Consider the following 15,984-nt stretch of genomic DNA (forward strand, 5'->3'; position numbering starts at 1 on the left):
TCCAGGTTCTTCGCATGTTACTTGTGAGTGACTGAACTCTCCAAGAAATGCCACCCTCCAACCTCTTTGAATAGGTGCAGGGAAGAATCAATGGTTCACAGAAGAAATCCACCAAGATGCTTAAGGTTCCGTATCCCGAAACACCTCTCTCTTCCTTCTAGGAACGGCATTGAAAGGGTTTCTTTCTCTCTTTCTCTTCAATATTCTAAACAAGTTTTTTTTTTTAAATGTCCTTTAACAGGTTCAACTATGTCTAAAAGTGGTATTGAAACTCCAATACTAACCTGTGTCTTTTAGGAACTCTATAAGGTAGAAATGGTGGTTGTGATATTAGAGTTTTCACAATATTTTTGCATAGGAGATTGGACAAACTGTGGTGATTGCTACTGATGAGATTGGGCCGGCCTGTTGAACCAACCCATCAAATTATACACAAGAAAAAAGTCCAAGCATGGATGCATTTCCTGCTGATATTTTAGTATTCTATATGCAACCTTCAACAGTTACCATTCTACATGGTTTTTCTGCTTCTTCACACCTAATCTTGTTATTGATTTTATCAACATTCTTGGTTTACAAGAGATGTTTGATGCCTACTCTTGAGAATACAAGACCTGCAGGGAGGAATAATTCATACTTTTTGTACTACTGGCTAGCCCTTATTTCTTCCATGGGTTTATCTTTCTGTGATCTTCTCCTATACATGATAAACTATGTCTTTAGGGATAGACCTGCTTGGTCTGATCTAAATCTTTATACCCAATTGGATTTTATACTCAAAATAGCCACTTCACTTGTTATCTCTACTTACCTGCACACCCATTTTTCTCATTCAAGGGAGAGAATATTCCCTATTCTAATGAGGATTTGGTGGGCCTTCTACTTCCTCACATCTTGTTCTTATTTTGTTATACATCTTGGCTTGTATTGGAAGCATTTGCCCTTGCCATTTCTACTCTGGATCTCTGATGTTGTGTCCATTATTTTTGGTTTGTTCTTCTGTCATATTGGGTTCTTTGGCAATGAACAAAAAGAAGATGCCCATCTTATGGAGCCTCTGTTTAAAACTAGTTCCGGTCAAAGTGACAGTAATGATGGACAGAGACCAAGTGTTACTGGAGAAGGTGTAAATTGTTATAGAAATGCCAATCTTCTCAGCATTTTTACCTTTTCTTGGATGAACCCTTTGCTTGCACTCGGGTATAAAAAAACACTTGATCTCGAAGATGTTCCTGAGCTTTCTAACTGCGATAGTGCCAGTACAGTCTTTGCTCGTTTGAGAAGTAAACTTGATGGTAACAATGGTAATGGTGGTCAAATAAACACAACCAAATTGGTTAGAGCATTAATTCTCTCAATGTGGAGGGAAATTGTATGGACCGCTCTACTCTCCATTGTCGGCACATTGGCTTCCTATGTTGGACCATTCCTTATCGATGTCTTTATTCAATACCTCAATAACCCTCACCAACTAAATTACAGAGGCTATGTGTTGGTGTTAACTTTTTTTCTTTCAAAACTTGTAAGGTGCTTTTCAGAAAGGCATTTGTTCTTTCAATTACGAAAGATGGCCGTCAAAGTTCGTGCTGCCCTATTCTCAATTGTTTATAGGAAAGGTACCAACCTTTCAAGCCAATCAAAGCAATGCAACACTAGTGGGGAAAACATCAATTTGATGAGCGTTGATGTTGATAGGATTGGATTTTTCAGTTGGTACTTGCATAATATATGGAAGTTACCTACTCAGATTGCTTTAGCATTGTTGATTTTGTACAGAAACCTAGGAATTGCTTCACTTGTAGCTTTTGTTGCTACGATGATTTTGATGCTAGCAAATATCCCATTGGGAAAGTTACAAAAGAGATTTCAAGGGAAACTAATGGATTCTAAGGATCGAAGAATGAAGCTGACATCAGAGGCTTTGAGGAATATAAGAATTCTCAAACTCCAAGGATGGGAAATGAAGTTATTGACTAAAATAACTGAGCTCAGGAACTTCGAAACAAGATGGTTAAAGAAGTTACTTTATTCGTCGTCTATCATTGACTTTATCTTCTTTGTTGCTCCTATGTTTGTATCTATGGTAACTTTTAGTTTTTGTATGCTTATCGGAATTCCTCTAGAGTCGGGAAAGATTTTATCTACACTTGCAACATTTGACATATTACAAGTGCCCATTTATAGTCTCCCTACTACAATCTCCATGGTTGTTCAGACTAAAGTTTCCCTCGACAGAATAGTCCTATTCTTATGTTTGGATGATAACCAGTTGAATATAGTAGAAAACCTTCCAAGAAATGGTGCTGAGATTGCAATTGAGATGGTCAACGGAAATTTCTCTTGGGACATTCATTCCTCTGACATTACATTAAAAGAGCTTAATTTCACTGTGTACCACGGTATGAGAATTGCTATTTGTGGTTCTGTTGGATCAGGCAAGTCAAGTCTACTTTCATGCATCTTAGGAGAAATGCCAAAGATATCTGGATCCATTACGTTGAATGGCACGAAAGCTTATGTTGCACAATCCCCTTGGATACAAAGTGGAAAAATAGTAGACAATATATTATTTGGTAAGGTGATGGATAAGGAAAGATATGAGAGGATCCTAGACGCATGTTCATTAAAGAAGGACCTTGAATTATGTCCTTTTGGGGACCAAACTATCATTGGGGAGAGAGGTATAAATTTGAGTGGTGGACAAAAGCAAAGAATCCAGATAGCACGAGCTCTTTACCATGATGCTGATATTTATCTGCTTGATGATCCATTTAGTTCTGTGGATGCTCATACAGGAACGCATTTATTTAAGGTAGATGCTCTTCAACCTTTATATCCATTATATCTCACTGTTCAATCACAACGTCATTTTACTTTTCAGTAGAAATGGTTTGAACTAAAAATTAATATATTAAATTTTCAAGAACACTCCAAGATAATTGACCAAAAGCATAGACATTGCAAAACTATACCAAGTTGTTGGTCACAAGAGATTAAGGGTAATCTGGGTACTATGAAACTATCTAACTATAACTTAACAGAATTTGCTGATAGAGTCTACTATTATGCAAATCTAAGAGACATTTTGTGGGGGTCATTATCACTTTGGCATAGTTTTTGGGTGTCTATTCTTTTCACCAATTATCCTGGGGAATCCTTGTGCCATAAAATAATGATGCCACTCTAAATGAACATGATATACAAACACATGATATTGACTAATGCATATTCATGCATAAACATTTATTATTTGATGTAGTTCATGTTATAAAAAGAGAAGATTATATATAACATTTTTGCCTTTTTAAGTAACTAAATTTTTTTCTAGTGCCTAATATGAATATCGAAATTTCTTTTTATAGGAATGTTTGCTTGGAATTTTGGATTCAAAAACAGTAATATATGTTACGCATCAAGTAGAATTTTTATCTTCTGCTGATCTCATCCTGGTGAGAATAATCTACTTTTCTCTTTGAACTTTATCTCCGTTCATTTGATAAAAGATGTTTTTTATCTTGTTTGGCAGGTTATGAAAGAGGGAAGGATTACTCAAATAGGAAAGTACAAAGAAATTCTTAGTTCTGGATTTGACTTTATGGAGTTAGTAAATTCACATAAAAGAGCATTACATGGCCTTAATTCTATTGACTGTGAGGTTTCTGCTAATAATATAGTTAATAGTGAAGAAGATGGTAATATATTGTATGAACATAAATGCATTCAAGATGAAAAGGAGAAAGAACCTAAACATAGCAGCACTGGAAAACTAGTTGGTTCAGAAGAAAAACTTATTCAAGAAGAGAAGAGAGAAAAGGGTAGAGTTAGCCACCTAGTTTACTGGAAGTATGTAACCTCTGTGTATAAAGGGGCTCTAGTACCATTCATATTGTTAGCACAAATTCTTTTTCAGGTTCTCCTAATAGTTAGTAGTTATTTTATGGTAACGACTAGTCCCAGTTCAGAGGATTCGACACCTCACATCGGACGATCTACTCTCATCTCTATGTATAGTACTTTGTTCCTCGGAAGTTCTCTTTGTGTGCTTGTAAGGTCTATGCTCATCATAACGGTTGGATATAAAACATCTACTCTTCTTTTCAACAAAATGCATATGTGCATTTTTCGGGCTCCTTTATCATTTTTTGATTCTACTCCAAGTGGAAGAATTTTAAATCGGGTACGTGTAAATTGCTATTTGTTCTTGGATTCAAATGATATGATATTGCTTTATAATATAAATAAATTTGATTTTAAACAGACAATTAAATTCTCTATTTTAAATAGGTATCCGTAGATCAAAGTGCAGTTGATACCTCTATCCCGCATCAATTTGAAGAATTTATTGTCTCTATCATTGAATTCTTAGGAACTGCTGTTGTGATTTCACAAGTTGCGTGGAAAATGTTAGTGGTTTTTATTCCATTAATTGTCACATGCATTTGGTATCAGGTAATTTTGTAGCTAATTTTAATTTTTTTTTTCCTTCTATTTTTCTACGTTGAAATTGATTTATTTACTCTTGATCAAATTTTTAGTTCAAATTTAGTACTATTTTCCGAGCAGTAATTTAGGCTTCATATTCTTCATGACTTCTTTAAGAATTCGGCCAAGACCAAAATGATACTTGTTCATCTTAACATAATTTTTATCTAAAAACTTGGGTCATAAAAATTTCAGGATATAGTCAAAATATTTGTATGTGTATAATTTATCTACTATACTATTTTCTAACATTTTCCTATAACACATCCATGTTGAGATGTCATTATATAAAGAGATCTACTATACAAAGATTCTATTATTTCACTGATTGTATATTCTTTAAAATGTTCTGCAATATATTTATTGTCTTTCTTTTGTCTTTTTTTTTTAACTTTGCAATTAGAAATATTACATATCCACAGCAAGAGAATTGTCAAGGTTGGTTGGAGTTTGCCAAGGTTCAATCATACAACACTTTTCTGAATCAAGTTTAGGCTCAACTACAATCAAATGCTTTGGTCAAGAAAAGAGATTCATGGATATAAACTTTAAGTTGGTGGATGGTTATGTCCGACCCATTATTTATTTCTCTGGTGCAATGGAATGGTTATGCTTTCGCATGGATATATTAGCATCCATTACGTATGCTATCTCTCTAATTTTCTTGATCTCAGTGCCAAATGGGGCACTCAATCCTGGTAATTATTTGAACTTGAGATTTTATAAGATTATCTTTTATGGAAATCAATTAATTGGTTCACATAAGATTTTAATCTCTTGTCTCGCAGGTGTTTTGGGGTTAGCAGTCACATATGGGCTTGGTTTCAGTATGCAAGGAGTTATTTGGGATCTTTGTGGTCTTGAGAATAAAATTATATCAGTTGAGAGAATATTACAATACACTTGCATCCCAAGTGAACCCCCTTTATTGATAGAAGAAAATAGGCCAGATCATGAATGGCCATCAGGGAAAATTGACATTATTGATCTACAGGTAATCCTCATTCTAGTTCATCAATTCTGTATTTTATTACTTGTTTTCTTGTATTTTTTTCCTTCAAATAAACTCTTAAAACTTATTTCATAGATAATTCTTCAATTCATGTGTTCATGGAATTTGACTAAAGTTTAATTATATGATGCATAAAATATATGTAGGTTAGATATGCTCCACACCTACCTCTTGTCTTGCGAGGCCTCACATGCACTTTTCCTAAAGGGATGAAGATTGGCATCGTTGGGCGAACAGGATGTGGTAAATCAACTCTTGTTCAAGCTCTCTTTCGTATGGTTGAGCCCGTAGAGGGTCAAATTTTGATAGATGGTATAAACATTTCCAAGATTGGACTTCATGACCTACGAACAAGATTAAGCATCATACCACAAGAACCAACAATGTTTGAAGGGACTCTAAGAAGTAATCTTGACCCACTTGAAGAATATACTGATGAACAAATCTGGGAGGTACGATTTTCTTTATAAATATACCTTTTTTTTTTTTTTAATAAGATGGACATAGCTTGTGTTTATTGACCATCCACATACAAAACAAACACATTGCAACCAACTTAACTAATTGAGACAAATACTTGTTCGAAATCTTTTATCGTGGTTTTGTTGTTTTATTACTATTGTTGTTATTTGTTTGCCATCTACAACATTTTCTATCAATGCATTTCATTGGCAAAAAATTCAACCGAGTCTTAGGAGGTTTACCCTGCTTCTTGCAATGCTAGTAATCCATCTCACTAGCATATACCCCTTGTTTACTAGTCTTTTTCTTAACTCATCTTTTATGATCTATATATTCTATGTCATCATGAATGATCAATCAATGTGTTAAACTGACATGGACTTCTGTTGTATTAGGCTTTAGATAGATGCCAACTTGGTGATATAGTTAGACAGAAGGAGAGGAAGCTTGATTCTACAGGTTGGTTTCTTTTTATGTTCACTCTATGTAAGTATATTAGGTGTACGTATGTGCATTATTTTATATATGCAAACTTAGAGTGCAATCTATATTACAAGCTCTGCTCCTTTTCTAACAATTAATGGAAGAAAAGTTAAGAAAATTAATACTAGATGCTAACCCGTTTTCATACGTGGTTTTAATAGTGATTGAGAATGGAGAGAATTGGAGCGTGGGTCAAAGACAACTATTTTGTTTAGGAAGAGTACTACTTAAAAGGAGCAAAATACTAGTCCTTGATGAAGCTACTGCTTCAGTTGATACTACAACTGACTATATGATTCAACAAACGCTTAAAGAACACTTTTCAAGTTGTACTGTTATCACAATTGCACATCGAATAACATCAATACTTGATGTTGATATGGTCATGCTTCTTGAGAATGGTTAGTAAAAATTAAATGGTTTCTTTTGAGTTTGGTATACAGCTTATTATCATTTTCTAGGGTTTGCATTTCATTAAAGTGACATAATTTCTTATGCAGGCCTTGTTCTAGAATATGATTCTCCAACCAAATTGCTCGATATCAAGTCCTCATTATTTGCAAGGCTTGTTAAGGAATATACTCAAAGATTTAAATTCTAAAGACTTGTTGCAAATGTTTGAATGCAACTATACCAGATTAGATAATTAAAATGCATGTCTATATCTATTATGAAAAGAAAATATATCTAAAGATATTGTTTGTAATAGATACTAAGATTTGTTGGCTTTCACTTCTATCATATTTATTTTTCATGTTTAAAAACCAACTTAGAGTTATTAAGTGGAAAAATAAAAATGTGAAGTAATGCCCTCTAAAGTCTACCAATTGGGAAACCTTTTCAAATCACTTCTTAATTTCGGAATTTCCTTGAATGGTAGTAGTTTTATTTATTTATTATGTTTTGCCTAAATTGTTTTCATCAATTCTTGCCATGATTAAGTATCTCATTTCACAATGTTTTTTCTTTTTTCATGGTTGTGCATTTCAATTCAAAAGTTTCAAAACCAGTTCCTAAATTGACAATTTTTTTATTTTTTGGTTTTTGGGTGAACCCTAACAATTTAAATCATTCAAAAACCAATCACATGAAAAGTTATTTTAACCTAAAAATATGTGGTTAGATTTTTAACCAAAAAAAAGGACACCTTTATTTACTAAAATAAGATTGTGGACATCAACGACTAAAATCTGAAAGTTGAAAATATCTCAACTTTTAAAGTTATGAACTTATGATTATCGAAGGAATGATATAATTTTTAAAAGTTGGAAGGTTTACGTTACTTTCATTGAGAATAACAGAAATTAGGTATAATTTTACAAAAATTCTTAAGATCTCGAAGAAATTTTATCCAAATTTTATTTAAATGTCATGAATATCTCATGCAAGTGTTCACATTATATAAATTCGAACAGCCCCTTCTCCATGCAGCAGATCTAAGCTATTCAATTCCGCGTGTCCTTCCTTCCTCATGATGCATCCCCTTCAATTGGTTGGAGTTCTAATGATTGCATATTTCAGCGTAAGAAAGTGATGCTTTCAATTATCGATTAATTTGAACTCAAATATTACAAGTTTTTTTTTTATATATTTTTCTCTCATTTTGTTGTTTGTTTTTCTCATGAAATCGTAGGGTTCTCTTGCTGAAAATGCTTTCTTACGATACTGGGAAGAGCATATTGGTCTTCCAAATCCTCCACATTGGTTAGCTACAAAAGCTTCTCCATTAAATCTACATCAGGTGACAATATTTAATAAACTTATGGAGGAAAATGAGTTAGTTTCCCACCTACATTTGTTCTGTACACAAGCAAATATTGCTTGCTCTACAAATGTATTGGTAAAGAAGACAAAGGATATAGGTAACACAACAATGCCATTAAGACCTCAATTTAATAATAACAAGGTGACATATGACCTCCCAAATAAACTACCCCTATCTGTTGCAAAACAAGGGGGATTGCCATATTTTCGAAAGTCAATGGTAAAAGTGGGAAGTTTTATCCCAATTCCAAATTTAAGGGATCCAATATCATATAGGTCATTCTTGCCACGATCTCTAGCATCAAAGTTCCCATTTTTCATTGCTCGGATTGAGGAATTGAAGAAGATCTTTGGTGAGTCAAATGAACAAAACATGGGTGAATATATCAAAGAAACCATCGAGATATGCAACAAGAGCCCCTCACCAGGTGAGCGACGCACATGTTTGACTTCTGCTGAGGATCTCATTGATTTTGTGGATGAGAAGTTAGGACATCACATTTCTGTATGGAGTACCGAAAGCATCGAAGGGTCTTATGAGAATGTCACAATTGGATCCGTGAAACTTACTTACGGAAATCTCTCTGAAGCACCAGCCTTATGCCATAGTCTACCATTCCCTTTTCAAGTATATTACTGTCATATTTTACCAAAAATAAAAGTATATGTAGTTGATATACATGCTTGGAAGAAAGTAAATCATGTCATCATGGCATGCCACTACGACACATCGACGTGGAATCCAAACCATATTGCTTTTAAGTTATTAGGGTTTGGTCCAGGCTTAATTGAAGTCTGCCACTGGATAACTGAGAATGGAATCATATGGACAAAGACTCAGAGTTGACATTTTAGCATTTGGTTTTCTTGTAGTTATCTTGTTTGTGTCATGGTGCTGTCTATGTTACTGAGGAGATGATACTTCCCTTGCTTGTTTTTCATATCTTTTCAGTTTCAATATAAATTTCATTGTTCAATTATTAAGAACAAGTTGAAGGGGGTTTGCAAAAATAGGGTTGGAACAAATCTGCATTACAGTAACCATTGGGCCTGGGCTTTATATAATAGAAATGGGCGATGAAATTTCTGCTGGGTCAACTGGGCTTTAATCAACCTGACTTGTTACTATAAAGGAAAATCCAAACCAAGAAGGATGCTCCCTGTGGCTGCCCCAGTGAAAAAAATAACGATAAAAATTACATATAAATACCCCCTTCGAAATTAGGTATGACTGAATGAGATATTTTTTTAAGAATTTTTTACATGAGCCCCCTCCATTTTCATGGGAAACAAACCGCACCCCCTCATGACAATCCAGAACCGAACGAAAAACACTTTAATTCCCCCCCCCCCCCCCCTTCTATTTCAGATAATGAAGCAGTTTATATTCTTAAGAACCTATTCTCATTCAACCACAGAATGTTGAAGCTGTAAATAAACTTACTGGATCTTCACCAAAAAAAAATTAAAAAAATAATAAACTTACTGGATACATCAGAAGTTGAGTTGTAGAGTATGTAGTATCTGAGTTCATGCCCTTGCTTGTTAGAATAATATCTTACTTTAGAGAATATCAACTTCTAATATCCGTCTGTAATAAAATATACCCTTCATGTCATTTATATTTTTAAAATTAAAAGGTTGCTTACCATGCAAAACCGCTATCCAAATTCAAAACTGCTGTGGACTTGGATATACTATTATCCGTTTCTAAAACCGATAAGCAAAACCGTTATCCAAATCCAATCTAGCAAACAATTTATAAAAGATACGCAAATTTGAATACAAAATTTTATCGGATATCTGATAATTATATAATACTATAAACTATTAGATTATTGATTGTAGATTATCATTTTTCAATTTCTGATTTCCAATTTGCAATTTGCAAAATTAACGGTTTCTAAATCCAATTTATCGGCCCTTTTTTTTTGGGTGGGGGAGGGAGAAAAAGGTTTAATCTAATGGTTTTTCCATAGTTTGGTCAATGGGCTATGGATAATTGATGGGCTTTTGGATGAATTCAGCCCATTAATTAGGGTTTACCAGTACAACTTTTGTAAATGTCAAAATGTCACTTGTCCATTAAAATTTAAACATACTATATTTTTTTTGGAAAAAAAAAACCTATTTTATCTAATTGGATAATATTTTACCAGATATATCAGATCCAATAAACAATTATTTGAATCTGAATCCGGTTTTTTATCGGACAGATATGGATATTTTCCAAAAGAAAATTTCTGAATTTAGCCACCCTTAAATGAATATGAATGAAATCTAGTGGCAGATTTCAACTATTCATTTATTGATCTAGTTTAAAAGATAATGCATAAGAGAAAATACATTGAACATATAATGTGAAAAACTAGCATCCTTTTCTAAATTAGATTTACATGGTTTAATATATTTTACTGTAATTCCCTGTAAATTGTAATTAGTGTATAACATTGTAACACATGAAAATACAAAATTTATCGTTTACCCAGAAAAAAGATAATATAAAATCTAATGCTCGATAATAAAACTCAGTTATAAAATTAACTCTAATATCTCCTATAGTTTCTCTAAACAAAAAAGATCAGGTAGTATAGAAAGAGAAAGAAACAAACATAACAGAAATAACAAGAAACAGATATTAAGATACAAGATCGTTGTGATAAACCTTAGATTTTGCATTGAATTTTGTAGAAGAACGAACAGAAAATATGCTCGAGGCCAAAACAATCAAATTATTGAAACTACTGCTGGATCACAAGTGGCAAATACTTCTCTTTTGTGTAGTTTTCTTAACTGAAAGCTAGGGTAGATAGTTTTATTAAAGCAAACCTATCATCACATTATGATATTCTAGGGGGTATTTTTGTGTTGTATGCAAGGTTAGAAAAATTGCTCTGTGTTGCCGTCTCGGTGGCTAGCGACAACACTGACATGGCGACATATAGCGACATGTCGGGCAACATCTAAAGGGGTGTTGATGAAAAATAAACCTCTAGTTTTGAGGGGTATATTTGGGGTCTTTTCAGTTTGAATTTTGTTGTGTAGCCTAACTTGAGGCCAAGAAATACACTAAAAGGTTTATTTTGACTTAAAACATCACTTAAACTAATGTTCCTAATCGATACATGTCTGGCTGTATGTAGGCGAAACTGAAAGTCTAGGAAAACTGGAAGATTTATATGAAATCCCACTTGATCGACGTACACACTGTAATAGTCGGCAATAACAAAACGATATGTACTCATAAACGTCAAAGGTCAGAGCAAAATATGGTTAAAATACAAGAAACAAGAGAGAGAAGTAACATTGACAACATATCAGTGACATTAGTGATATATTAGTGATATTTGGTGACATATCGGCGATATATCATCGACTTATCGACCTCGTGTTGGAGGGTGGTGTCGCCCCTATTTTTTTGGAAAAATTGATTAGTTCCCTATTTCTTTTCCCTTATTTTTCTCACCTCCTCCCCAATATTCATATAGTCGTCATTCTTAATCGATTACCATTAAACCCCTACTTTTAAGGAACAAAAAAATTTATACTTAATTATAAACTAACTCACTATCCATAAATTTTTCATCTTTTTTCTCTTATATCTCTATTCTTATTTATTTTCTCTAGGGTCCATTTTTTGTTTTTTTTTTTTTTTTTTTCTTTTTTTTCCTCACACTTCTTACAAATGGTTAGGTAGTTAGAAAATTTATGGAAAAGCTATTACATGTTGACTATTTTTATCAACATTTGGGTTTTACGCATGGATCTTTTCTACTTAAAGATCTTGATATACCCATTTCTCCCCATGCTTTACAACTGGTGGATTTGAATGAAATGTGGAAAGAAAGATCAACCATTGGAATTGAACGATTTTAAATATCTTAACATACCAAGGCTCCCACATGACACAAGAAATTAAGAATTTTTAAGCTAGGTCAAGAACACTAAAAACCAATCATATTATATCTTATCAACAAATAAATTATGGCAAATTACACAATTAGTCACGATTGGCTTTGGTTTTACAAAACTAACAAACCTTTCACGCTAGTTTAGGTATTACAAATGTGACCAAAACAGTTTTGTACAGGTATGTATACCTACATCGGTTAACAAAAGAGCGCTTTGCAGTTAAACGGTTGATAGATTTTGTTTTTCTCCGAAATTTCAGAGGAGTTTATGGAATGATCAATATTATACCAAAATCTCAGTTTGGAAAATGGTGGAGATGACTATATCTAGGTTTCAACAATTGTGACTAGGTCAAAAATAACAAGAAAATATTAGAGATTTTAAGGAAAACAAACTCTATAACCTAGGTTATGGGCAGCCCATGCATCGATAGAATCAGTAAAATTATTGGTATTACTTGAGTATTTGATTCAAATATAACTTAAACGCATCATACCCATCCTGTCAAAGAAAGGAAATAAAATAAGAAATTAAAAAAAAAACTTTATTAATTAATTAACAAAGAAAATAAGTTTTAGAAGTGGAATTAAGAGAAATTTGAAAAGCAGCATAATCATGGTGTTCCAAGCTTTAATATCTCTCTTATACTAACTTACCATACCTCTAATACATATCAAATTATCACTGAGATTTTTGCAAATTCTAGTTTGAATGGAGCAAAGGAGTTGCTAATAAAGGATAGAACATATTTCGTTGTCTTCTATAGCCATTATAATGCCTCAGAGAGTAAATGCATATAATGTGAAAAATTAACGTCTTTTCATAAATTAGATTCACATCCTCTGTAATTCTTGTTCCTCTAATTTCTTGCAATCAGTGGTTGTTTAAGATTGTAACACATGATAATATAAAATTTAATGGTCAGTAATAAAATTCAGTTAGGGAAAAACTCTAATGTCTCTCACAATTTCTCCTATGAATCTTTCCAAAGAGAAAGAAAAGAAGAAGAGAAAAAAAATAATCTTAAAAGTCAATGATAAATATACACTTACCAACTTAGTTTTCTCCAGCATCTTAGTCTTTCAATGGTTAATATCTTCTCACATCCAAACAACATAACATTTAGATTAAGAAGGTATAACAGAAAAAAGTCTGGCGATGTATGGATGTCTTGGTTAAGTTTACTTATAATCATATTTCATACTTACAATGCATGATGAATTTCTCTATCAATTTGCTCATAACTAATGCATGTCTAAGCAATATGTGCGGTGGCTTAATTCTCGCCCGATGGAGAGGTGATCTGGACTTATTATTCGCCCCTCCCCCCTCAAATGTTTAATCCTGGCTCCTTCCTTGGTCGCCGACATGACAATATCTCAGAGACATTTCAAACCATGGTTGTATGTAGTTTTAAGTTAAGGGGTATTTAGCCTTTTCGATTCCATGGGTAAAATCATTATTAACCAAAAAAATTGAACATAAAAGACTTTTATTTCCTTTATCAAGGTTTATGGAGTTTTTTTTCTGGGAGGAATTCAACTAGTGGCCAAAGGCCAGAAAAATAACACATCATAGAACCATGGGGTGGAATGTGGTCATTTAGTCTTCGAAGAATGGTGAGTGCCTACCTTCAAAGCTAAGGTATGGACTAACCCATTACAATCCCTAGAAATAAAAGACAAATTATTGTTTTCAAAGTCCTTCAATGGAGAGACCAATATTAAATAAGATTTCACCTATCTAAGTATGAAGGTTGAGTTTCTGATCCTTAATCAGATTAACCAAAGTCTAGTTGTAAGACTAGATTTCAATTTTATGGAGACCTTAGCGAGATATAAGTGTCATTAAAATTTTAGAAAGAGGTTAAAATGTAAGTGTCATTAACCAAGTAATTGTCATTCGTACAATTAGAAGTAGTTTTGAATTTCATCCTCATTTAGAAGGGGATTATGGAAAGAATTGATGCCCATTGGCACCATTACTATTTAATTTGATGCTTCAATCATTTTGTGATTTTCATGGTTTTGAATTTCATCCTCATTGTATCTCTATGTTTTGCTGACGAAGTGTTTGATTTCTATGCTAAATGCTCACATGAAATTTCTAACTATTTTTATCAACATTTGGGTTTTAACTTTTACGTATGGATCTTTTCCATTTAAATATCTTGATATATCCATTTCTCCCAAGGCTTTACAACCGGTGGATTTTGGATGAAATGTAGAAGAAGAAAAAAATCAACCATTGGAATTGAAAGATTTTAAATATCTTGACATACCACATGACAAGAAATTTATAAATTTTCAGCTAGCTTTTTTTTTTGGGTGAACCAACATTCATTTCAAAGAATTTTTAAGCTAGCTCAAGAGCACTAAAAACCAATCATATTATATCTTATCAATAAATAAACTTTTAAAAATTACACGATTAGCCACTATTGGCTTTGGTTTTACAAAACCAACCAACCTTTCATGCTAGTTTAGGTATTACAAATATGGCCAAAACAATTGTCTACTGTATGTATACCTGCATTGATTAATAAAAAAGCGTTTTGCATTTAAATTGTTTTGTTTCTTTGAAATCGTAGACAAGTTACAGAACCAATATTATAGCCCAAAAATGGAGATAAAGAATTATAATTGTGTTTCAACAATTGTGGCTAGGTCAAAAATAAGGAAAAGTTATTAGAGTAATTAAGGAAAGAAACTCTATAACCTAGGTTATGACCAGTCCATGCATCGATAGAATATCAAGAATAAAATACAAAAGAATCAGCAAAATCACTGGCATTACTTGGAGTATTTGATTGAAGCATAACACACCCCTGACAAACAAAGAAATAAAAAAACTAATTAATTAATTAACAAAGGATATAAATTTTAGAAGCGCAATTAAGGGAAATTTGAGAAGCAGAATAACCATGGTGTTCCAAGCTTTAATATCTCTCATACACTAACTTACATCTAAAGAACCATATGTCTAATACATATCAAATCATCACTGAGATTTTTGAAAAGTCTAGTTTGAAGGGAGGAAAGGAATTGCTAGAATAAGATAGAAAAAAATTCATTGTCTTCAACAACCGTTTAAAGTATAATAATGCCTGAGAGGAAATCATCTTTTCATAAATTGGATTCACATCCTCTATAATTCTTTTTCCTCTAATTTCTTACAATCCGTGTTTAAAATAAACTTACCAAAGAGAAAGAAAAGAAGAAGGATAAATACACACTTACCAACTTAGTTTTCTCCAGTATCTTAGTCCTTTCAATTGTTAATATCTTCTCACTTCCAAGCAACATCACATTTAGATTTTGAAGGTATAACAGAAAAAAGTGTGTGATATATGGATGTCTTGGCTAAGTGTACTTATAATCAGATTTCATATATATAATGCATGATGAGTTTCTCTATCAATTTGCTCATAACTAATGCATGCCTAAGCAAGTGTAAGATTTTCATGTATCCATTAATGCACCCATCCCTCCTCAAATGATAAGATTAATAGGACTTATATGTATTTTTCACCTTAAAGTCATCCGAGGGTTGATGAAATTATTCAGTTTTCATTGAAAATAGCACCCAGCTATCCTGCCGAGGTTGAATAAATCATTGATCAAAAAGTAGCAAACTGAACACATTGTAAGAGTTTGTCATGTGAAAGGGAAAAAAAGGAAGCCTTTGTGATCGTCGTGTCTATTTTAGTACTTGAATTCCCATCTAATTTGATTTCTCAAAGCAATAGCAATGGCAGAGAGGAACGCTGATAGGATTGTATAACCATGATCCTCTCTTTCAAACAGATCAAACTTGTAAAGCACTCTTCCACATTTCACTGGAAAATTCAAATTTAGAGTTGTGACCAA

At 32.9% G+C, this 15,984-nt stretch overlaps 1 protein-coding gene across 1 annotated transcript; it reads left to right on the forward strand.

The window, feature by feature from the left end:
* Window positions 1-451: 451 nt before the first annotated feature.
* Window positions 452-7,040, forward strand: LOC149000276 (ABC transporter C family member 3-like). Its single transcript, XM_089139149.1, has 10 exons — window positions 452-2,812; window positions 3,363-3,449; window positions 3,527-4,177; window positions 4,285-4,449; window positions 4,886-5,180; window positions 5,271-5,476; window positions 5,641-5,946; window positions 6,352-6,415; window positions 6,601-6,840; window positions 6,940-7,040. Exons 1-10 carry the CDS (start codon window positions 452-454, stop codon window positions 7,038-7,040), a joined length of 4,476 nt encoding a protein of 1,491 aa, XP_088995275.1.
* The last annotated feature ends 8,944 nt before the right edge of the window (window positions 7,041-15,984 follow it).

Source organism: Hakea prostrata, chromosome 11 (genome assembly GCF_041222555.1).
Source record: "Hakea prostrata isolate BN-2017 chromosome 11, UWA_Hpros_2, whole genome shotgun sequence".
Lineage (NCBI taxonomy): Eukaryota > Viridiplantae > Streptophyta > Magnoliopsida > Proteales > Proteaceae > Hakea > Hakea prostrata.